Raw genomic sequence first — 23,734 nt, 5'->3', positions numbered from 1 at the left:
TAGATAAAGCGACATTTGACACTCCTGTGTCCTTGTTTTCAGCAGAATCATATTTACATTGACTTGCAATCTTTTTTCATGGCTGTGTTTAGGTCTGTCACAATAACAATATTTTCAGGATCCCAGGGTCCCAGAAATTATTGCGATAAATGATATCGTCAGTTTAAAGCACCGCTATATATGTACTTTTTTTCTTGCTTTACGGCTCCCCAAAGGAGCTTTAAGACAATGTGCCACAATAATAATATAGTAGCATAATAATACAATAGCACCATTTTAACTTGAAATGTATTATTATTATTATTATTATTATTTTTTTTTTTTAATTAAAAACAGAGATTGTACTGAAATAATTTCCTAACCAATAGATCACAGATTTGAGCAGTGCAGCACGACTTTCTAAAATCTTGCTTTTCGGAAACTCATTGGCTATTATCGTCATCTGCAAAAATGTTTCGTATTATAAGTGGATAATGTAATTATTACGACAGGCCTAGCTGTGTTGAATGCAGTTTAGAGACATTGTGCAGCATCTCCACCAAAACAGACTGCCCTTTTTGAACTGGATTCCAGAAGATTTTTAACATAATTACATCATAATTTTATCATAATTGCACAGGCAGATGCAACAGATTTCTCAGGAGCGAATGTCACATTCTACTATATGCCAGAGGTGTTTTGTTGGATTCAAATATTTGGGAAGATCAATGAAGATGGGTAAATTGTGGCCATGAAGGGATACACACGGTTAGCAAAAATATTCAAATGGGCTGTAGCTTTTGAGTGATGAGTGACTGATGTTAATGAACCCAAAGTGGGGCCAGAAAACATTACCAACTTTACACAAGGCAGGTTGGGCTTATAGATTGATGCTGTTGGCCCTAAATTCTGACACTATAATCTGTGTGCCTCTACAGAAACTGAGATTCATTAGACATTTTCAAGTGTAAGCTGTTCTCTTCTGTTGAGTGTGTGTTAATTGCAGCCCCAGTTCTCTGTTCTTGGCAGAAAGATGTATGTGGTCTTATGCTGTTTTACACCCTCTGACACTGATGGTTTGGCTAGTGCAAAAAGGGTACTGACCCAGTGTGTATCGAGAATTGCATTTTTTTTACAGTATTGTTCAGCCCTGCCTTATAGGCTGGTGTGCTGAAAACCCCATAACGCCCCATTGGATAATTTAAGTTATTGCATCAAAGTGTGTGTGAGTACCGGTAAGGTTTCATTTGTGTGAAATGTATGTAGTAGTTTTCTATGGGTTACATAGTGCCATAGTGTGACTGCTGTCATACATTGGCATTTCATTACATTACATTTTCAGGTTAAAGAAATGTGTATGTGTTGTCTTAACGTTTGCTGCATTTACACTGTGTTTGTGTTCTGTGTGTGTGTGTGTGTGTGTGTGTGTGTGTGTGTGTGTGTGTGTGTGTGTGTTTCAGGCACCGCCGTCCATGGTCAGTACAGAACAGAGGCAACATGCAGAGCACATATTCCTCTCCTTCCGCAAGTCCAAATCACCTTTTGGTGTCTGTAAGCACATTCTTGGTAAGTGTTTAATTCCTGCTTAAAACACTTCATGTCTGATTATAGTTGGGCTGTATGATTTTTTCATACTGCAGAAAATACGGAAATAATTGAGGAATAAAAGCAGAATTCAGGTATAAACACGGAAATGCACAAAATTAAACAACCTAAAAAAGACAGACTGTGAGAGGCACTGTAGCCTGATGCTGGTGTTTGACCTTTATACCTGATGACCAGAGTAATATACAAATATCATACACACACCATATTAAACATTAGGGGTGTGATGAGACACTAATATCACGAGACGAGACACAATACTGGGTTCACGAGAACGAGACGAGACAATATTTTAAAATAAAATTTCAAAGAAAATGTCAAAAATGATAAATGGCTTAAAAACTAGAGTTTTGTTTGACAATCATATAAAGCAAACTCAACAGACTGGTTTCTCACACACATAGATTCTATAAAAATAGAAATAAGAATAAAATATATATAAAAAAAAAATTCTAGGTCTTTATATAGTGCAAACAATAAGTGCAAACCACAACCAGTCATATTAAGCCTAGGGTTTGTTTTTTTTCCTAAATCTTTTGTAATTTAACTATGCATAACCATAACCAGTCATATTAAGACTATGCTTGAAGTGCAAACAGACATAACTTTTTTTTGGCTAAGGGATTAGTACACCTGCCTATGAAACAGTCACGTGTAGGACTTACTTACAGTATTTATATATGGTTTGTGTCTTGGTCATTCTGTTATCGTTTATTGTTTCCACTATAAAGCCAAAATGCAGCCAGACATACAACTTAAAAGTAACAGAAGCATCTTTTATGCAAATGCCTGACTTTTCCTCTTCTGCTGAGAGCTGCTCTTACTGCTCAGCCATCATACTCTATCACTATCGCTACTGTGTTGCCAGATCCCTCTTAAAAAGTCCACAACTGTTTTTTTTTCCCGTGAGACAGGTTTAAGCTTGACGAGAAATATCATCACGTTTTAATCCCGCGAGATTTTGTGCCACGAGATCTCGTCACACCCCTAATATAAAGTAAAACTAACCATATCCAGCCCAGTAACATCATTCTGATCTCAAACATCAATGCTTAATATCTCAGGAAACAGTTAAATATAATATTGAGCATAATTTTGAACATAATAATATAATAACACATAATATAATAATGAACATAATATTAAACAAAAGAACCTAATATAATACTAATCTAACCAGCGCAGTGGCATCCATCTGTTATCAAAAATATGTGATTATTTCAGGTGGGAAAACAGTTAGTCACCAAGTTAGCTGTTAGCCATTATGGCTTGTCTGTCATTTGGGCTTCTCAATAAAAGCACCAGGGCAGATAATACACACATAAACATGTTTACAAAAATCTTTGACTGTATTGGCTAAAATAAACAAAGAACATCAGTATTTTATGTATTTTATTTTAAGTAAACATTTGATCAAAATATAGTCAAATAGACTATAGACTCTTTTATTTTAAGCATTTTAAACAGGGCTGATATATTTTATGATTCCAGAGCAACATAGTTCAGTTATTAATGTAAAAATTGTCTTACAGTGTGGTTACTCTTAAGACATTTGAGTAGCCTAGAATCTCCTGAAAATAACCTCTGGCATGTGTGACCTTCTGTAATTGTTTTGTAGTTTTTAGGAGAAAATAGGAGCAGGTATAATTAATTGGTCTTGGCTTGTAAGAGAAACTAGTGCATCTGAAACAATTAATATCATTATAAAAGTTACTTTAACTCAGTAATTCAGTGTAAAATGTGACTTATAGATGTGTATTATATGCAGAGTGAGCTATTTTAAATGTTTTTCTTTTATTGTTCATGACTTATGGCTTATAGTCAGTGAAAGCCCTAAAATCATAAAGAATATAAGAAACACTCTGCATGTAATACATCTATATAATGTGAGTTTCCATTTTTAACTGTATTACTGACATAAAGCAACTTCTTAATTATGTCAGGTGTCCTGAATAAGATTGTATCAGTTTCTCATTTCTAATGAATTATTGTAATCTTGCATCTGGATGTAGAAAAAATGTATACACTTTTGTTGTTCTTATTAGATTTGTATCATATAACTCAGTCCAGCTTCTCTCTGTCTGTCCTGTTACTGTAGTTATTGTTTGACACATTGTAGAGACACTTGTGTCCATCTAAAATTGTCATAGATCATCTCATTATTCGATGATTCACTCACTGTTTCAGGCATATAAATTGTGCATGTTTAAAAAAATATCAGTGTCCATCAAGCACAGGATCTTGATCCAAAGCCTTGACTTTTTGCTTCCCTCAGAAGTTTGACTAAAAATTGTATAGTGTTCACCAGGCTTAAGAGAGTACAAGATGACCTGATTTTTAAAAGGCATAAAGTTAAGTCACAAACATTTCTTGAATGTATTGTAGGTCAAATAATTTATATCCATCCTGTATAATATTTAAAATAATAACAAAAAAGGAAGGTATGGAAACAACTTTTTTGGGGTGTTTGCTTTTAGGAGAATCCAGTGGTCCTCTGGTGTTCTTTTCAAGAAATCCTGTTCCATGTTGTTTCCAAACATGCCTTTGTCCAATATGCATGAGGCATGTTTACGGTGTTCACTTGAATTTTCAGCTTTGTGAAGTTGCAGTAGCTGTTTCCAAAAATATGAAAGTTTAGTGGCCATGCTTCATTCTGAACTAATGCACACTAACAAACACTGCCTATCTGTCTGTCTCTCTTTCTCTCTTTTCCAGAGACCAGTAAGGTGGACTATGTGCTGTTTCAGGCTGCCACGGCTATAATGGAGGCTGTGGTCAGAGAGTGGGTTCTGCTGGAGAAGAATAGTATCGAGTCGCTCCGAACATTCCTCCTCACCTACGTCTTACAGAGACCGAAGTAAGTGAAGTGATGAGCATAAAGCTGATTCTTTCCACTATTCCTAATTCTCTTAATTAAACCTTAATTGTTCTGCTTTTATTTTCTTCAGTCTACAGAAGTACGTCAGAGAGCAGATGCTGTTAGCAGTTGCAGTCATAGTGAAACGTGGCTCCTTAGATAAATCAATCAACTGCAAGAGCATCTTCCATGAGGTCGGCCAGCTCATCAGCAGTGGCAATCCTATTGTGGTAATGTGAAATATTTAAAAACTCTATAATTACTTTCAAAAGAAGATAGGGAGAAAGTTTAGCAGATCAGTCTCATACAGCAGGAATGGTTGACTGTAGAGGTAGAAGTGACTATTAGTGTCCACTAGGGGGTGCTGAGTGTTTGCTGAATTATTGAATCAGTAGTAGTAGTTGTTCTGTGCAGATGGACGGTTCAGTGGAAGTTGTAGGAATGTTGTATGTAAATGTCTAGCTGGAATTAACAATATACATTGCCTTAAAGATAGTCTATGATAAATTTTAAAATAAAAATAGTTGAAAATGCTTACGTGTACAACACATTCCACTGTTTTAGTATGCTTATATATATTAACTAGTAAATATAAAACGTTGGCTAATTTTTTTCAAGTGTTCACTTTTTTTTTATTTAATGGGTTTTCTTTATTTTGTTTGTTCTCTAAATTGTAAATTAATATTGAGGACATACAAACTGTGAAGAGACCTCTTGAATTATATGGCAAACAAAAATTAACAGATGGTAATTTACAGACAAATGTTTCTAGATTTTTTTTTTCTAAATGTTTGAAATATTTATTTTGAATAATTTATTTGAAATATTTATTTTGGATAGAAAATTTATAAAATGAATAAATTTGGTGTAAATTGTTTTTCTCATAAATATCCTAAAAATATGTATAATTTTTGAGGGCCATATTACCCACCACTAGCTGGTACTGTGTAATTAATGAAAGTGTAAACTGATTGCTTGGTTTTAATCTGTGGATTTCTGTCTGTGTCTCTGTAGCAAACTCTAGCCTGTTCAATCCTGACTGCTCTGTTGAGCGAGTTCTCCAGCTCCAATAAGACCAGTAACATTGGCCTCAGTATGGAGTTTCATGGCAGCTGCAAGCGTGTCTTTCAGGTCAGCCATCTCCTGCTAATTACTGATTTTCTCATTATTTTTATGATCATTATATTTGTATTTAATGTGTGTATGTGGTTGTTATAGGAGGATGACCTCAGACAGATTTTTGTCCTCACCATGGAGGTTTTGCAAGAGTTCAGTCGAAGAGAAAACCTCAATGCCCAGATGTCGTGTGTGTTCCAGCGTTATCTAGCACTGGCCAATCAAGTGCTTAGCTGGAACTTTCTCCCACCCAATCATATCCTTTTCAAAGAAATCTTGTTGATTATTTTTATCTGAACATAATCTGATCTTTTACAAACACTAACACAAAGACCCTCCTTAGTTGTTGTTATTGTTTTTTGAGAATTTCAGCCAGTCTAGACTGCAGCATCACCTGGTAGCATTTCTAGCTTGGGGTTGGAAAGATATAAATGATACTGTTCTTTTATGTCTAAACACTTTAAGCTTGGTCCTTATTGTGTAATTATTCTTTAATTGCAGCTTAATTTAAATATTTCTATATAAGGCTCCTCCTCCTAGTCCACTCTTGCTCAGCTCGAGAAATAATGTAAAAATTAGGTTGAATTTGTGTTACACAAGTAAGAAAAATTTAATCAAACTATTTACACATAGCAAGCAAAAAAAAAGATTTTACCCCCATATACAGCTGTTTTTAGAGAGACTTCTAATAGACTGTAATTGGTTGCTTAAATGTTTGATACACATTTGAATAATAAGTTACTTTATCAATGTGGAATATTTTCCTATGACGTGATCTTGTAATGTAAATGGATTTAGCCACAGACTGTTCTCTGTGGAGAGACGGCGTGTTTGAAAGTCATATACATTTATAAGGAAACACTTGAGATTTAACAGAAAGTTAAACAACTGAGGTCCGTTTTTTTTTGTATTAAAGCAACATTTTTAGAGGGAGCTTTTTTAGAAGTACTACATGTGCTGTCTGTGGTTGGCTGCTTGGAGACTGGGTGTTGCAGCGGGTGAGATAGATATCTATAGATAGATAGATAGATAGATAGATAGATAGATAGATAGATAGATAGATAGATAGATAGATAGATAGATAGATAGATAGATAGATAGATAGATAGATAGATAGATAGATAGATAGATAGATAGATAGATAGATAGATAGATAGATAGATAGATAGATAGATAGATAGATAGATAGATATAGATAGATAGATAGATAGATATAGATAGATAGATATAGATAGATAGATATAGATAGATAGATAGATATAGATAGATAGATAGATATAGATAGATAGATAGATATAGATAGATAGATAGATAGATAGATATAGATAGATAGATATAGATAGATAGATAGATATAGATAGATAGATAGATATAGATAGATAGATAGATAGATATAGATAGATAGATATAGATAGATAGATAGATAGATAGATAAAAATATTTCAAATAATCATATGGGCATATGGCCCAGCATATGGATCAGCTATGACACGGTGTTAAGTTTGTGTTGCTGTTAAATTGAGCAAATAAGAACAAGCAAAGTGATTATTTCTAATATCCATGACCGTTGAACATAGGCATTTTGTCTTTTGAGTCTTTTTAAGGTTTTACCACAGTCAGTGGTGAAAATAGCAACAGCAGCTTGCTGCTGTTACTCACAGCTGTTCCACACAATTTGTCATTTTCCGGAACTCCACCTCTGCGTGATTAGAATAGCAGGTGTCTGAATTACGTGTTCTTCAGCAGTACTTTTTCACTCCTAACTTCTAACTGAAATATTTTCTGGTCCATTTTTATACATAAAGCTCACTAGATTATAAGGAGATTTTAAGAGAGACTATAAGGAAATAAAGGAAAGGTCTTGCCGCTGGGTGGTGGTGGAGGGTAACTAACTAAGTTAAGTAAAGCTAAGTAAACAAAACTGTAAAAAAATACTTTTTCTTTTAAAGACAAACGAGCACTGGATGTTAATTTATTTACAGTAAGCTTAGATTCCCGAATTTCTCCAGCACTGAGGCTAGAGCATTAGCATTAGTTGCTAGCGGTATTAACAGTCCGACATTCTCCCCTCTGAACGACGAAAGAGCGGGTAATGCTAATGCTGCTCCAGCAGTGCTAGCTGGGGTTAGCAGCAGGATACAGGCCGATAGTACTCACCTGTGAATGGGGGAGATAGCAGTTAGCGACTAATGCTAATGCTACTCCAATCGCGGTGCTGGAGAACTAAACTGAAACTCCTGTATAACGCTGTACTTCAGCATAGTGACTTTACTGCTCATTACAACCTGACTGGTAAAATTCATACATAAGGCGCACTGGATTAAAAGAGGCATTGTCGATTTTTAGGAAAATTAGAGGATTTAAGTTCGCCTTATAGTGCAAAAAATGTATGATTTTTTCCAATTTTCTGCTTTTTTTCACCATAGTGTTAATTAAATAGCCTAAATGTGCATGATGGCAATTGGCCAATCTGTATTCAGCTAACCATCAACTAACCCAGGCATATAACATGGAGATGTCTGTGGTAATGTTATTTGATTTCTCTGAAGTGTAAATGAACAGACAGGATGGCAGTTATGTGTTCCTTTACTTCTGCCTTGTGTGTCAGAATGAGCTGGATGTCCGTGGTTGTGTGTGCAAGTGAGTGTGTGTTAGCTCTCTGAGGTGCTAATCCCACTCAGGCTGGCCGTGTGCCTTTCTGTCTGTTTACAGGGATCTGGGATGGCGTCGGTGCCAACCAGGGTCACGTATCACTTTCAAAGAAGGCCTGTGCCTGCCCCTTATCGCTCCCAATAAGTGTGCCTTCAAACACCCAAGTCGTTGAGTGTGTGCCGAGAATGTTGAGCGGGCGCATGTGTGTCGGTGTGTTTGTGTAGGCAGACTAAAGATCACAGTAATTGCTGGCTGGGTGGTATGTAGAGGAGATCCTCCTTTGGGACAAAGAGCATGTTTATTAAGGACAGTGTTGAGGGGGGAGGGAGATGGGAGGGGGGGTGCATGTGCAGTTTGTGTGTCGGTACTTGTGCATGCACATATGTTGACCTAGGGTCTGTGCTTTAAATTGCGTTTTTGACAGCCGCTTCTGTTTTACTTTTGTCAAAGTGCCGCTGTGTGTCTGTACTCTTTGCTTTGGCATGCAGATCATCTGTCCGCACCCCCTCCTGGTGTGTGTGTCTGTGTGTCTGTGTCATGTGTGTCATCTGTGCAAGGCCAAACATGCCCTCTTCCTGCTCCATTACTGCACCGTGACTGAATCTTATTGCTCCCCGCTGCAGTGGCATGCAAAAGATGAGGCACTGCTGGTCAAAATGTGTAACTATGAATAGTCACGTTTAAAATAAACTGATTTTTAAAGAAGAGTTTTAATTAGCTTCTAAAAACTTTGTCTTGTTTACAGTTAAGGTACAATGTTAAATAAAAAATAAAAATCAGACTCTTTAAAACTTGTCCTAACATTCAGCAGCCAAGCAGCTACCTAGTATTCTGAAAAAAAAAAAAATTAAACTAATTAAAACACACAAGAGAAAGCTTTAAGAAAGCAAAGTGGCTTAAGGTAGCTGGTTTCTCAGTGTGTAATGTAATTTAAGAAATGACGGTTAACAGCAGGTCAAGTTGAGGTCTAGCGGTGGAGGTCAACGTGAGGTCTGGAAAACCTAGAAACCTTGCTTGTAGGATTGCTAAAAAGGTGGATCAGAACTCCTGACTGCGTACATAAACAATGCACAAATATTGAGTATTTTTTCATTTAAAGTATTATAAAAATGCTTTCTGTAAATTATTTTTATTTTATTTATTTTTGATTATTATTTTTATTATTAGTCCATTTTTACCCATTATCTAATTAGTGATAGTAATATAGTATAGATAGTAATATATTGTGCCTAGCAACATATTGTTACCAATAATAATTTTGATTTACACGTTTACATTATTGTTGTTTTAAAGCAATATATAAAATAAATATATATAATATATAATATATAAATATATATTATATAATATATAAAATATAATATATAAAATAATTTCCATATATTGTGCAATAATTCAATAACATGCAACTAACTAACTGCCTACCTTTCTGTTTATACCACTGGCCTTGAATAAGATGGCTACAAATCACTACCAACTATATGTTTAATATTTGCTTTATTTCTATCACCTCTATTACGATTATATCAGTACACCTGAGCATAATATAAAGAGTCATCATTCATTTTGAAGTATACTGACCAGAGGAGAATGGGGCCCAAACTTTATTAACCTTAGTTTCTTTATCCAGCTCCAAGAGTGTGTTTCTTTGTCATTTTTGCTCACTGGGGATTTTATGTTTTGACTTTCTTTTTTCCTGCTACCATTACATTACATTACATTTCATTTGGCAGACACTTTTGTCCAAAGCGACTTACAATAATGAAGTACAAAAGTAATAGGAATTTAGATAACCCATTTTTAGATAGGGCTTAAAGGAGGTCGAAGGGAAATAAAGGGATAGAGAAGTGAAGGAGGGGAAGAAGGAAATGGGGTTAGAAGTAGTTAGTGTGTTGGAGGTGTTAGGAGAGTAAGTGCTCTTTGAAGAGCTCTGTCTTCAGGAGTCTCTTAAAGATAGCGAGAGATTCTCCTGATCTGGTAGGGGAAGGTAGTTTGTTCCACCATTGGGGAACTCTGTATGAGAACAGTCTGGATTGCTTTGTGTGAGTGTTTGTTTGGCAAAGCGAGGCGACGTTCATTGGAGGAGCGCAGCGGCCGGGAGGTAGCTTAAGCCTTCAGGAGTGATCAGTGCAGGTAGGAAAGAGCCTGTTCTTTCATCACCTTGTAGGCGATTGTAAGAGTTTTGAATTTGATGCGAGCATCAACTGGTAGCCAGTGGAGCTCAATGAGCAGCGGGGTGACATGTGCCCGTTTTGCTTGGTTGAAGACCAGACGTGCTGCTGCATTCTGGATCATTGGAGTGGTTTTACTACGCAGGCCGGGAGGCCAGTTAGCAGGGCATTGCAGTAGTCGAGGCGTGAGATGACGACTGCTTGTACCAGGAGTTGGGTGGCCTGTTGCGTCAGAAACTGTCTAATTTTCCTGATGTTATAAAGCGCGAAGCGGCAGGATTGAGCAACCGAGGCCACATGGTGCGTGAAGGAGAGCTGGTCATCAACCATAACACCCAGGTTCCTAGCAACCTTTGTCGGTGAGAGAGAGAGAGAGTCGATGCTTATAGAGAGGTTGTGTTGAAAAGATGGTTTTGCTGGTATGACCAGAAGTTCAGTCTTTGAGAGACTTAATTGAAGGTGATGCTCCTTCATCCAAGAGGATATGTCAGAGAGACACGACGATATCCGTGCAGAGCAAATGGTAGGAAAAGCCATGTGAGTGGATAACCTGACCAAGAGAGGCAGTGTATATTGAGAAGAGAAGGGGACCCAGTACCGAACCCTGGGGAACCCCAGTGGATAGGGAGTGGGCTGAGGACAGCTGTCCTTGCCACGACACCTTGAACGAGCGCCCAGTGAGGTATGATCTAAACCATGACAGCACATTGTCTGAGATCCCCATGTTTGAAAGTATAGTTAGGAGGAAGTCGTGGTTGACCGTGTCGAAGACGGCCGAGAGGTCCAGCAGAATGAGCACTGAGGACTGACCTGCAGCTCTAGCAGTTTTCAACGCTTCAGTCACAGACAACAGAGCCGTCTCGGTAGAGTGTCCTTTTTTGAATCCAGATTGGTTCTGGTCCAGGAGGTCATTCTGGGAGAGGAAGCCAGAGACCTGATTTAAAACTGCTCTCTCAAGTGTTTTAGAGAGAAAGGGTAGTAGTGAGACCGGTCTGTAGTTATCAACCTGGGCGGGGTTGAGAGAAGGCTTTTTAAGCAGTGGTGTCACATGTGCTTGTTTGAAAGCAGTTGGGAAAACACCAGAAGTTAAAGAGGCATTGATGGTGTGAGTGATAGCCGGAATGATTGCAGGTGCGATGGTTTGTAGTAAGTTTGAGGGAATTGGGTCAAGCGGACACGTAGTAGGACGGCTACGTGTTAGGAGAGCCAGTGTCTCGTTCTCAGTGAGAGAAGTGAATGAGGAGAGCGCAACGCCTTCGGTGGAGGGACACCGGGCTGCAGAGCATGTAGTAGGACTGCTATATGTTACATCAGTAAACTGGTTGCTGATAGCTGCCACTTTTCCAGTAAAGAATGATGCAAGTGTTTCAGCAGTAAGGCATGTATATCTATAAAGCTACTTTGCAAAATCAACAGTTGTAAACACTGCTGTGTAAATAACTTTGATTTAATTTAAGTGTGATGTGTCTAGTCTAAACTTTCGCATGTGGCTTATACACTTAAACACAATGCTGAAAGAGCTAACTTAGTACATTTAACTGGAATCTTACTGTCTATGTAAGGTCATGTTTAGTTTAAGTTTGTCCACTAAGGAGCCATTTGGGATTTATCCCAAATCTAGCCACAACGTCAGCCCACCTAAAGCAGATCATCCAGGGCCTTGAACTGATCAGGTGCTCTAAATGCTTGAGGGTGTTGACAGACGACTCGGACATGTACCCCCACGGGCCCGTGCACACACACTTCTAGAGGGGTTTTTAAACCAGGTCGTGTGTCCTTGGTTTAGAGAGGCAGAGGCAAGTGTGTAGCATGTCTGGATTGCTGGAGTGTGTGTGTGTGTGTGTGTGTGTGTTGGATCAGTGAGGGACTTCAGGAGGGGAGGGATTTGATGCTTGATGCTTAAACCCTCTAATAGCCTGCACATATATATTGGCTATCTGGCATTGAGCCCCACTCAGCACTCTTATAACGGTTATCCTAACTAAATACTCCCTCAATGTTTTTCAACGCTCGGTTTCTGGAGCCCATATTCAGAGTGAACGTAATTACCCACCGACGCGACCACATGCTTCCTCTTCAGCGCAGTCTCACACCACTCCTACTGCTAGATAAGACACTTTATATTTAACCTATTTATAACTCATCACTCGTTCCCCATTCATTTTCTCCTCAATCATAATGCACACTAATTCTGTAATGGCCTGCTTGCTTTGGTAAGGGTTGTAATCTTCCTTGATAAATTCAGATAACCTTATAACTTTCACATTCCTGTCACATTCCTATCATATTCCTATGCTCATATACTATTACCCTGCGTTTACGCTGGCGGAGAAGTCACTCGCGTCGCCTCAAGTTTGTCTCTTGTGGGTGTGTTCGAGGCTGCTTTATCACCTTACTAATCTAACTAGCTACCTTTTGAGCCGTCTGCTACTTTCTTCCATGCTTTCACGTTTCTGTATTTGTTTAAAGATGCATCATAAAGAAAAAACCAAAAGAATAATCAGCAGCTATAAGCCTCTCTGTCCATATTCCCAGTAGTGTGATAACATGGCAAAGTACGTTAAGGAAAATAAATGTACACAAAGCAGAAGCTGGGGACCTCAGGCTCCTGTGTCTGCAGTTGATCCAAAGAATATGTTTGGCCAGTCAGTTCAGAAATGGCTCTACTTCCCATCGTAAATTATTTGCATGAAGTTGAAGAAATCTCACCTCGATTTGTCGCTTGTCACTGTGTCGCTCACCGCTTGTTTCCAAATTGCAGCTAAAATTGACATCTTCTCATAGGTAACTTAGCCTTAGCTACCAGGTTAGTTTACCAAAAGACTGACTGCATTTCTCTGTGTAAATTTCCCTCACATGACCCGAGTAGCAATACTGAGGTACAAATATGATTAGAATGGGGAATCTAAAATAATTGATTGATTAGAAGTGCACTGCTGAGGTAAATGTGTTGCACTTTATTGGTTTATCTGCTCTAATATTAAAAACATTTGGGTGTTCAATAAATGTTTTTAAATTGTTTTAATTTTCTTTAAAAAGCAAAACAAAAATACATTTAGGCAATTTTATTTGTTCAGTTGTAAAAAACGAAGCATAAAATAAATGTTTAGCCTTCAGCCAAATGTTTCATTTTGTTCAGTTTTCTCTTGTATCTCAAAGTAAACATTAACCAGTTTAAAGATCCCGTTATAAGAATGATTCTTTATGGAATAAAAAGTGGATATTTAATGGTAGCACTCAAAACTTTAAGCTGTTTATTTACAACCCCTGGCAAAAATTATGGAATCACCAGTCTTGGATGAGCACTCCTTCAGACATTTCATTCTGTAAAACAAACTCTGATCAAAAACATGATACAATAATAAGGTCATTCCAAAGTGCAACTTGTTGGCTTTCAGGAACACTCAAAGAAATGAAGAAAAAACATTGTGGAAGTCAGTGAATGTTACTTTTATTGACCAACCACAGGGAAAAAAATATGGAATCACTCAATTCTGAGGAAAAAAGTATGGAATCATGAAAAACAGATAAACAAAAGATGATTCAAAATACATCACTGGTATTTAGTTGCACCACCTTTGGCTTTTATAACGGCTTTCAGTCTCTGAGGCATGGACTTGATGAGTGACAAACAGTATTCTGCATCAATTTGGTGCCAACTCTCTTTGATAGCAGTTGCCAGATCAGCTTTGCAGGTCGGAGCCTTCTTGTGGACCATTTTTTTCAATTTCCACCACAGGTTTTCAATTGGGTTGAGATCTGGACTATTTGCAGGCCATGACATTGACTGAATGTGTCTTTCTCCAAGGAATGCCTTCACTGTTTTTGCCCTATGGCACGATGCATTGTCATCTTGGAAAATTATTTCATTATCTCCAAACATCTGTTCAATTGAAGGGATGAGAAAACTGTCCAAAATGTCAATGTAAACTTGTGCATTGATAGAAGAATTAACCACAGTCATCTCCCCAGTGCCTTTGCCTGACATGCAGCCCCATATCATCAAGGACTGTGGAAATTTGGTTGTTTTCCTCAGGCAGGCCTCTTCATAAATCTCACTGGAACGGCACCAAACAAAAGTTCCAGCATCATCACCTTGTCCAATGCAGATTCTTGACTCATCACTGAAGATAACTTTCATCCAGTCATCCACAGTCCATGATTGCCTCTCCTTAGCCCACTGCAGTCTTGTTTTTTTATGTTTAGGTGTCAATGATGGTTTTCTTTTAGCTTTCCTGTATTGAAATCCCATTTCCTTTAGGCGATTTCTTACGGTTCGGTCACATACATTGGCTCCAGCTTCTTCCCATTTATGCTTCATCTGTTTAGTTGTACTTTTTCGGTTTTCAAGACAAATGGCCTTAAGTTGCTTGTCTTGACGCTTTGATGTCTTTCTCGGTCTACCAGTACGCTTGGCTTTAACAACCATTCCATGCTGTTTGTATTTGGTCCATATATTGGATACAGCTGACTGTGAACAGCCCACATCTTTAGCAACCATGCGTGAAGAGTTACCTTCTTGAAGAAGTTTCACAATCCTCTCTTTTGTTTCAAGAGACATTTCTCTTGTTGGAGCCATGGTTCTTGCCACTCTAATTCGTCCAGCAGCCCTCCAAGGTGTCATGACTGCAGGTGTTTTTAACTGCAGACTAACGAGCAGATCTAATCTGAGGCAGGTGTCCATTTAGGGAAAGGAAATTGACTGGGTGTGTCCTTATTTTCTACCTTCAATTTGAGTGATTCCATACTTTTTTCCTCAGAATTGAGTGATTCCATATTTTTTTCCCTGTGGTTGGTCAATAAAAGTAACATTCACTGACTTCCACAATGTTTTTTCTTCATTTCTTTGAGTGTTCCTGAAAGCCAACAAGTTGCACTTTGGAATGACCTTATTATTGTATCATGTTTTTGATCAGAGTTTGTTTTACAGAATGAAATGTCTGAAGGAGTGCTCATCCAAGACTGGTGATTCCATACTTTTTGCCAGGGGTTGTACATCTCACCACTCTTTACATCAGAGCCTTAAAAATTCCTCTATTTCCTCTCCTCTTGTTCAACACACAGTTTCTAGACTCATAGCCGGAATCTACAGTACTGATGCAGCCTTTCTGTTTTTACTGTTTGTCACTTCGAGTTGCCCCCTTGAGTCCTTGTTGGTTAGCTTGTTTTTGTAAAGCATAAATCTGTCTTTTGTCGTCTGTATATAGAACACGAGTGTAGCTCCACACCCTTACCCCTCTCCTTCCATTCAGAATAACTGTCTACTCAGCAGCTAGAGGTCCAGAGATAGGACTATGTATGACTGTGCTTATTATCAGCGTTTTCATTTCCTGTTTCAAATAAGAGATGCTCGTGAATCTTTAAGCCACTTTTGACATTGTGAGCCGCCATAAAATCTATTCCTGGTCCTTATGTCATTTCTTTACATGATTTTCTTTGAGTGTATTGTGACATTCAAAACAGCAGCAGGGGGAGAGTGTGTCTTTTTTTGCTGACTAGAATAATGTGAGAACTAAGTGCATCTGATTTTTGTTGGACTTGATTGATTTTAATCTCTATTTTATTTTTAGATGGGGCAATTTTGAAGACCTTAAAATATCTTTAAGAATGGTGTGTGCACATAAATTAATAGAGTAGATTAATTTATCATCAATCAAAACCAATAGCGTTACAAAATGTCATGTGGTGTGACTGTATTTTAAATTAATTGAAGATGATCACAAGCCATTAAATTAAGTTGAACTGCTTGAATTTTCAGGAGTGGCATAAAGTTATCCAAAAGCAGTGTGTAAGACTCGTGGAGAAGAACATGCCAAGAGACACGAAAACTGTGACTTAAAAAACAGGGTTATTCCACCAAATATTGATTTCTGAACTCTAAACTTTATGAATATGAACTTGTTTTCTTTGCATTATTTGAGGTCTGAAAGCTCTGCATCTTTTATTTCAGCCATTTCTCATTTTGTGTAAATAAATGCTCTAAACAACAATATTTTTATTTGGAATTTGGGAGAAATGTTATTTGTAGTTTATAGAATAAAACAACAATGTTAATTTTACACAAACATAAACCTATAAATAGCAAAATCAGAGAAACTGATTCAGAAACTGAAGTGGTCTCTTAATTGTTTAGGAGCTGTATATATTTAAAAGTAAAATTTATATATATATTTTTTATGCTTCATGCCGTAGACCCATTTACAGTTCTGAACTCGATTTCTACTACTACTACCGCTCTCAGGTACCTCTCGTACACTGAGATGCTTTTTTTTAGTTAAGCCAAGTTCTGAGAAATCTTTTTAATCAGTGTAAGATATTATTGATTTATTGTGTTGACGGGATATCCAGCAGCGTTATTGCACATACTTGCACATATTTCACATACTGTTATTTTTTGTAGTCTGTACTGGATTAAAAAAGTAATCCACATTTTGTATCACATTTAATTTTTTAAAGATTTAGTGGTCAAATTCAACCAAGGCTTATACATATACATACAGTATATTAATTATAAATCAAAGTGAAAGCCATTAATTAAATTTCTTGGTTTATTGTAAAAGTTTCATTGAGTTATTTTGAACATTTCATTTTATTACTTCAATAAATTCATACAAAATGTCAGGAGTAGCAGAAATGTCAAAAGTCTATGAAAGTTGAATCTTGGCATCCTAAATCAAAAACCAGTTGAATCGTGTGTTTGTGTGTGTGTGTGTGTGTGTGTGTGTGTGTGCGAGTGTGTATGTCAGTCAAGCGCTCTCTTGTGCTTGCATGTGTCTCTCTGCAGGGAGTGACTGTAGGTCCAGCCCAGAGGAATGCCTGGCCTTTGCCGGTAACTGGCCTTGATCACACATTCCTGTGGGAGTCTCTCTCTCTCTCCATTTTATTTTTCTCTCTCTTCCCTTTCTCGCTCTCGTGCTCTTTCTTTTCTCTTTCACTCTCTCGCTCATACTATTCTCTCTATCTCTGTCTCCCTCTCCAGCTTCTTCTTCCCAGTGGGTTACGGAGTCAGTGACCTTGAGGCACAGATGAGGTGGGAGGGGACTGTTGGGTTTAACTGTAGTAACACTCTCAGCGAGAGACAGAAGGAGGCAGAGACGGAGGAAAGTGGGAGTGAATTATAGCAACTTTCCACTAAAGAGAGGGAGGAATTGCAGCTGACAGAGCAAACATTTAAGAGGCGTAGAAGGCTAAACTTAAAGTAGAGGAAAGAAGAGGATAGTTCATATTGTAGAGCCGGTGCCTGTCTGTATGATGCTGCTGTTGACCTTAACAGAGACGTCACTGGGCAGACATTACATTGCCATGTTTGAAGCTACTCAGAACGTGATGCTGAAGCCTACTGAGACGTGGAGGGAAGCCCTGCTGGACCACAGAGTCATGGACCTTTTCTTTACCGTGAGTACTGTATCCTGGTTTCTGTATATATTCATGTAAGTGCAGTGCAATTAAGTAAAGAGCTTTAAATGGTGTCTAGTGTGTGTAGGTGTGTATATAGAAGACTTAAAACACTTTCCTTTGGCTGTGAACTTTATCCGAGTCCTGCTTCCATCAGGAAAGGTTATTTTTTTGTGTTTGTTGTTGGGCATTTGTTGTGCTTTAGTTTATTGATGAAGAAACTTAATATTTTTGTAAGGTATATTTTAACTGGCTGTGAAAGCATAATTAAAATACAGTATGTTTAAGGGCTGGAAGAAAATCTTGATTTTATCATCAAGATAAAAAAACGTTTGACAAACACATCCAAAGAGCTGCAAAAGAACCTCTTGAATAGCAGCAAACTTAAATTGCATTACCTGTGTTCATCTACGAGGGTGGTGTAACTGATATAACTAGATTGGAGTATCATAGTGAAAGGCTGCATCTAATTTCTACTTAGCCTGGGAAAAATGGATGCGTTCAAGAGCTTAAAGTAATTTAGGATCTTAAATTATTGTGTTTCATATTGATATTGATAGATCCAATAGTGTTATTGCACGTCACACTTTTTGTCCAGTTCATGCACTCCTTTTTTGTATAACATTTTAAGAAAAGCAACTGTATGCTTTATTTTGCTTTATTTTGTTATTATTATAGTCATTACTATTTTTCTGCACGTCTGTACTTTTATATTTGTTTTTTCATCAACTGATTTTTGATTTATGCTATAATTATTCTAGAAGAAAATGAAAAACTAACAACTATTTTGCAGTAAAAAAAAACATTGGACTGTTTCTTTTAAAGCAGATAAAAAATGAGATGTAGTTAGAAATGGATTAGCTACAGGAAGAATGCTGATTGCTCTGAATAAAAAGTGGAATGAAGAAACCACTCACTGTGATGAAGATGCCACACCAATCACACTAAATGAGACAAAGTGAAAGCTTGAGAATTTGTAGGGAAACCCATATGCAGCCCTGGCTGATCAGAGAGATCCTGATGTGTGGAACAAATCGGTCAACTTTCCTTCACCGTCTAGAGCGTGGCTGCCAAACACCGCTTTACTTTCTTCCATTACATGTGCATAGTCTCCCTTTGGTACCTGCAGCCAGATACTGCTCTAATTTCTCCATCACTAGTGGACTCTGCTGTACTCTCCTGCTACTGTTCTCCTGAGGAATTGTGTCTACGAGCTGCCAGGGTGTTACTGTGTTATTGTGCATCACCTCCTGAGGAGCAGCTGTTAACTGGTGGCTCCTGATTAACACTGCTCCTGTCTTTTATGTGGGATTGTTGAGGGTCACTCTGCTCACGCTCGGGGTCAAGGAGGGTCAGCAGTATCATTACAAGCCCAACTGGAGACATTTTTGTTTGTTCAGTGGGCTGATGAGACAGTCCTGTTCTGTCTTGTGTGTTATGCTGTAGATGATGTGATATGAAAATTTTGGTTTGAGCTTTGGTTTATTGAGACCAATCTTTTACAGAGTAAAGCCTGCAGTTCAAGAACAGTTTTTATATTGTGTATATATATACTGATCAGTACAGTACTGATCTATACATTTTATCGCCCTCCATTGCATTGAAAAAGATCTTCAAAACCTCACCTTTACAGAAGAGAGATAAAACCTTCTTAACATTCAGCTTTTATTTTTTGTAATTTTGGAGATGTTCTTGGTCCATTAAATAAGACATTTTGACACAGTGTAAGGAACAGTTAGTGTTAAATGTTTTGTCGTAAACAAAAAAAATATATATATTGGTCAGCAACACAATGTATTTGTTTATCCATATACATGGATGTGTACACACTTAATTAGCCCTTTATTAGGAACACTTTAGTAATACTGGGTGTGGCATTTTTGCTCTCAAAACATTTGCTGGTACATGTTCATGGTTATTTTATTCAGCAACATTTTTCAGCAACACAATAATATCTAAATTATATAAAATAAAATGAATCTTCCATTTAATAACTGCAAATGTGTACAGTCACTGAAAAACACCGTTCATTATAACTGGTTTCACTTATTATCCAAGAAGAAGCCATTAGTGACCAGCAGCAATGTGCGATTGCTATTACTGGTCCCAGACTGTACCAAATCAGCCTGGACTGTTGATACAACACAAGTTGGCTTCTGCATTGTTGACTTTTTACATTACCATCTGTGTATATTAGCATAAATTAAGATTTATGCTAATGTGGCAGGCTAATGTAGTTTTATTCTGTTAATTGTCCAGTTTTGGTGAGCTGATGTCGGACCTGATGTACTTTTGTAGCCTGTTCATCTCAAGGTTCAACATGTATGTTGAAATTTTTCTGCTCAACAGAATTATGAAGAGTACAAAGTGGTTTTCTGAGTTACTGTAACCTTTTGATTGTAGAATTATTGACCTTTCTCATCTGTTAGACGCTTTCTACACTGTCCTGTGCTGAAGATCCCAGGAGATCAGCAGTTTTAATACTTTTACCCCCTATTTTGATGGTTGAGGAACTTGATTGACCTTAAGAACCTAGCTGCTGTCTTCTGTATCTGATGATAGTGATAATTCGATATTGTATTGCTCTGCTACCACATGATTGGCTGAGTAGATAATTGCATAAACGAGAAAGTGTTCCTAATAAAGAGCTCCATCAGCGTATATATAAAATATATGGTGACACCAGGGAAAAATCACAGAAGATCTGAACATGAGCGGTATAAGTATAGTAGCCTGCCTGGCTGAAGATAAGTCAGCTCGGAGTCTGCCGCTCCAGGTTTGTCACTTTGGGCATCTCGTTTTGTGTGTGTGGTATTTGCAGAGGGTGGAGGGCTTGTTTTTATTGGGTTGAAGTGTAGTCAGCTGTCTTTCTCCATATCTTGCTGTGTGGCGTGTTTTTCTATGCGTGCGTGTGGATCCATCAGCTGCTTGCGCTCACTCCTCAGCTGTGATTGGGGGGGCAGGTGGGGCGTGCAGACACGCGCTGCAGGGGTCAGAGGTGACTGTGGTCGGGTGGCTGGATTAGACCCTGGTCCTGGATTAGGAGCCCCTGTTAACAGCCTCTGATCCCTCGGCCTGTCGGTCAGGGTCTCAAGCTGGCAGACGGGAGGCTCTTCCATCTGAGGCCTCTGTCTCTCTCTCTGTCTCTCTCGTGATGGAGCTCTGAGTGATCTGGGGGCTTGGAAAGAGACGAGAGAGCCGGAGAACCAAGCTCAGCCGAAAATAAATCCGCACTCTTCTCTTCACACCTAATAAAGCCATGGCTACGCTAACATTTTCCTACCCAAACCCAGCTCTGCTGAGGAGTGTTTTTGTTTGTGGTTTGGGTTTATTTTTATATACACATGTACAGACACCCCCTCTCTCTTTTTCTTCCCGCCCTCCCTCGTTCCTCATACACTTGGGCAGCCATGTAATTGCTGTTAGTAAATCAATGTTATGATTGGAATTTTTTCCCCATCTCTCTTTAGGCTAGGGCTGCCCCAATCAGATTATTTTTGAGCCTTGATCCAATCAGCGTGTCTTACCGTTGACTTTTAGCCAATAGCGATCCAGTCTTTGTATTTGTTTAAGTACTTCAATACAGCTCCACCATTTAGATAAGACATGCTGATATTAATACAGTATTTTTTTCTTTATTTTTAGTTTGTATAATGAGACATTCTGGACCAAATTATTCAGTTTAGCTTTAAAAAATAGTGTAGTATCTTAGAATCAAATTTCTCCACCATGAACATATTCATATCTTAGTTCCTATACAACACTGCAGTCAAGTCATTTAAGAAATGTGCTTTGATTTTTTTATTTTTTTTTATATATTTTTTTTTGGGTGGGGCAGTGTTCATTTAAAAGGTGGCAGTGGCTGACTTCACTCTCCTAGTGTTGCAGACACTGCTAGTAAATCCATGTAATCAGGGATTGGGTAATTTACGTTTTAAATTGGAAGAAAAATGTACATTACCAGTCAAAAGTTTGGACACATTCTCATTTTTATTTGTTTATTTACTACATTGTAGAGTGATTTTAAAGACTTCAACTATGATGGAACACGCATGCGGTTAAATAGTAGACTAAAAAAGTGTTTGTTCTACAAAAACACCTGATATAAAAACCCAACCCAGGTGGTTTGGGACAGGTTGGAGCATAGAGTGAAACAAAAGCAGTTAACAAGTGCTCAGCTCCTCTAGGACCTCATTTAAGACAGCTGATGAAGCTGACTGAAAGAATAATGCCAAGAGTAGGTATAGTTGGCGTCAAAGCAAAAGGAGCTACTTTGACGAATCTAAAGTAAAATGAAAATGGGTGTGTCTAAACTTTTGACTAGTTCTGTATTTACTTAACCTCACCTCATTTCTGCTAGGCGGGCAATTATATCCATTGGTGGCCTTGGGTCTACCAGATGGCATTCTGAAGTTAAATCAAATACTCAGATAATGAAACCTGAAATTGTTTAAATCAAATCCATGGAAATATGCCTAAACCATTTCTCTAAAATGCAGGTGGTGAATGTTGGAATTAGATCGGTTGGTGTCCTGACCATGTTTACAGTAGTCTAAACAGATTCTGCTGTTGTTATGCCAGATATAGCCTGATGTGTTTGTGATTTGCCCTTTGCTTTAGTGGACCTGATGGAGAGATGAACTGTCCAAGAACAAAAGGCAGGAGAAGATCTGATCCTCCCAGGAGATGCATAAGAGGCTTTGTCTTCTTTCTAATAATACATTGCTGCTCCCTCTTGTTCGCTCTCTCATATATTTTCACTTAGATGTCCTCCTGCCAGCCTCTAACTATAGTTGGACTTCAGGCATTTGGAATAGTTTGCGTTGTGTGGATGTTCTTCAGTGCAGCTGTTTTTGCAGAGCGTGCTGCTCACGTAACTTTGGCCTTGCTCTTCTCTTTCTCTCTCTCTCTCTCTCTCTCTCTCTCTCTATGTTGAGCTCTATCTTATTCTGTCTGTGTCTCATCTACCTCTCATTCCCCTCCTCCCATTCTTGTCCTCCCTCCCTTCTGCCTCAGCCCAGTGAATGATTTCACACTGTGGAAAGAGAGCCCAGTCCTCCAGTAGTCAGGTCCCATGCTACAGCGAGTACTCCAGAGGCTGTGGATCATCAGTCCAGCTGGTGGAGATTGAAAGCGGTGACTGGGTTGACAATTTATGCTCAGTCTTCATGCACCAGTGTTTGTCCTTATCTTGATCAAGCATCCTGCCAGAACGCTTGGACACACTATGTGACTGTGAGAACGTGGGAGAAGGATTGAGCAAAAGGGAAAAAGAGAGGGAGAGAGTCGGTAAGAAGGAAAGAGGACTATGTGCCAAACATCCGCTGTGCAGTGGAACCACATGTGCTTCTGGTAGAGGAGAGAAGGAGACTGGTCTGGACTAGAGAGACGCGCCGTTAGCCATGGTGCCATTTTGCTAAGATCAGGCATCAGTCGCGTCTCCTAACTTCACAAAGACTTGAACTGTGATTGGGACTTAATCTATGCTTTGAATTGAACTCTATTAGCAGCTTTTTGGAGAGTGACTGTCTTTACTTTTGCTGACGCTCCGGCTGAAGGTGAGCAGTCCTCTAACTCTCTCTAGTTCTAATTTGTGCTGCATGGGGAAACTAGTACTAGTACTATAATGACCTGCAAAATCAAAGACGGACCGGTCACTCGTGGGTAAGGGTTAGTGGAGGAGAGAGGATTGTGTAGAAGGAGGAGTGTGTCTGTGTGAGTATATGAAAGAATCAGACAGAAAGAGGCTTCTCTGTGTAATTCAGAAAGACTGTGTGTGAGCTCCCCAGCCGTGTGTTTGGTCAGCTGCCAGTCAGCCAGTCTACAGTTCCTGCTGGACTCTTTGAGGGGGCCGGTCTGGCTCTATTTCTACAGAGAAGACCCACAGGGGGCTATATACCCTCACACATTCTTTTACTTTGTCTCTCTTGCACCTCCTGTCCTGTTTTACTTTATTGTG

At 38.4% G+C, this 23,734-nt stretch overlaps 1 protein-coding gene across 1 annotated transcript in view; it reads left to right on the top strand.

Annotated features, from left to right (window-relative positions):
- The window catches only part of xpo4 (exportin 4), a 48,795-nt gene that overhangs the window by 5,232 nt on the left and 19,829 nt on the right, over window positions 1-23,734 (top strand). The window contains exons 2-7 of the mRNA XM_007255591.4: window positions 1,440-1,545; window positions 4,300-4,441; window positions 4,533-4,671; window positions 5,456-5,572; window positions 5,660-5,813; window positions 17,663-17,775. Of these exons, the coding sequence (XP_007255653.2) occupies window positions 1,440-1,545; window positions 4,300-4,441; window positions 4,533-4,671; window positions 5,456-5,572; window positions 5,660-5,813; window positions 17,663-17,775 (771 nt within the window). The remainder of the gene's footprint in view (window positions 1-1,439; window positions 1,546-4,299; window positions 4,442-4,532; window positions 4,672-5,455; window positions 5,573-5,659; window positions 5,814-17,662; window positions 17,776-23,734) is intronic.

Source organism: Astyanax mexicanus, chromosome 11 (assembly GCF_023375975.1).
Source record: "Astyanax mexicanus isolate ESR-SI-001 chromosome 11, AstMex3_surface, whole genome shotgun sequence".
Lineage (NCBI taxonomy): Eukaryota > Metazoa > Chordata > Actinopteri > Characiformes > Acestrorhamphidae > Astyanax > Astyanax mexicanus.
Note: the sequence above shows the minus strand (reverse complement) of the source record. Positions and strands in the feature narration are given on the sequence as shown.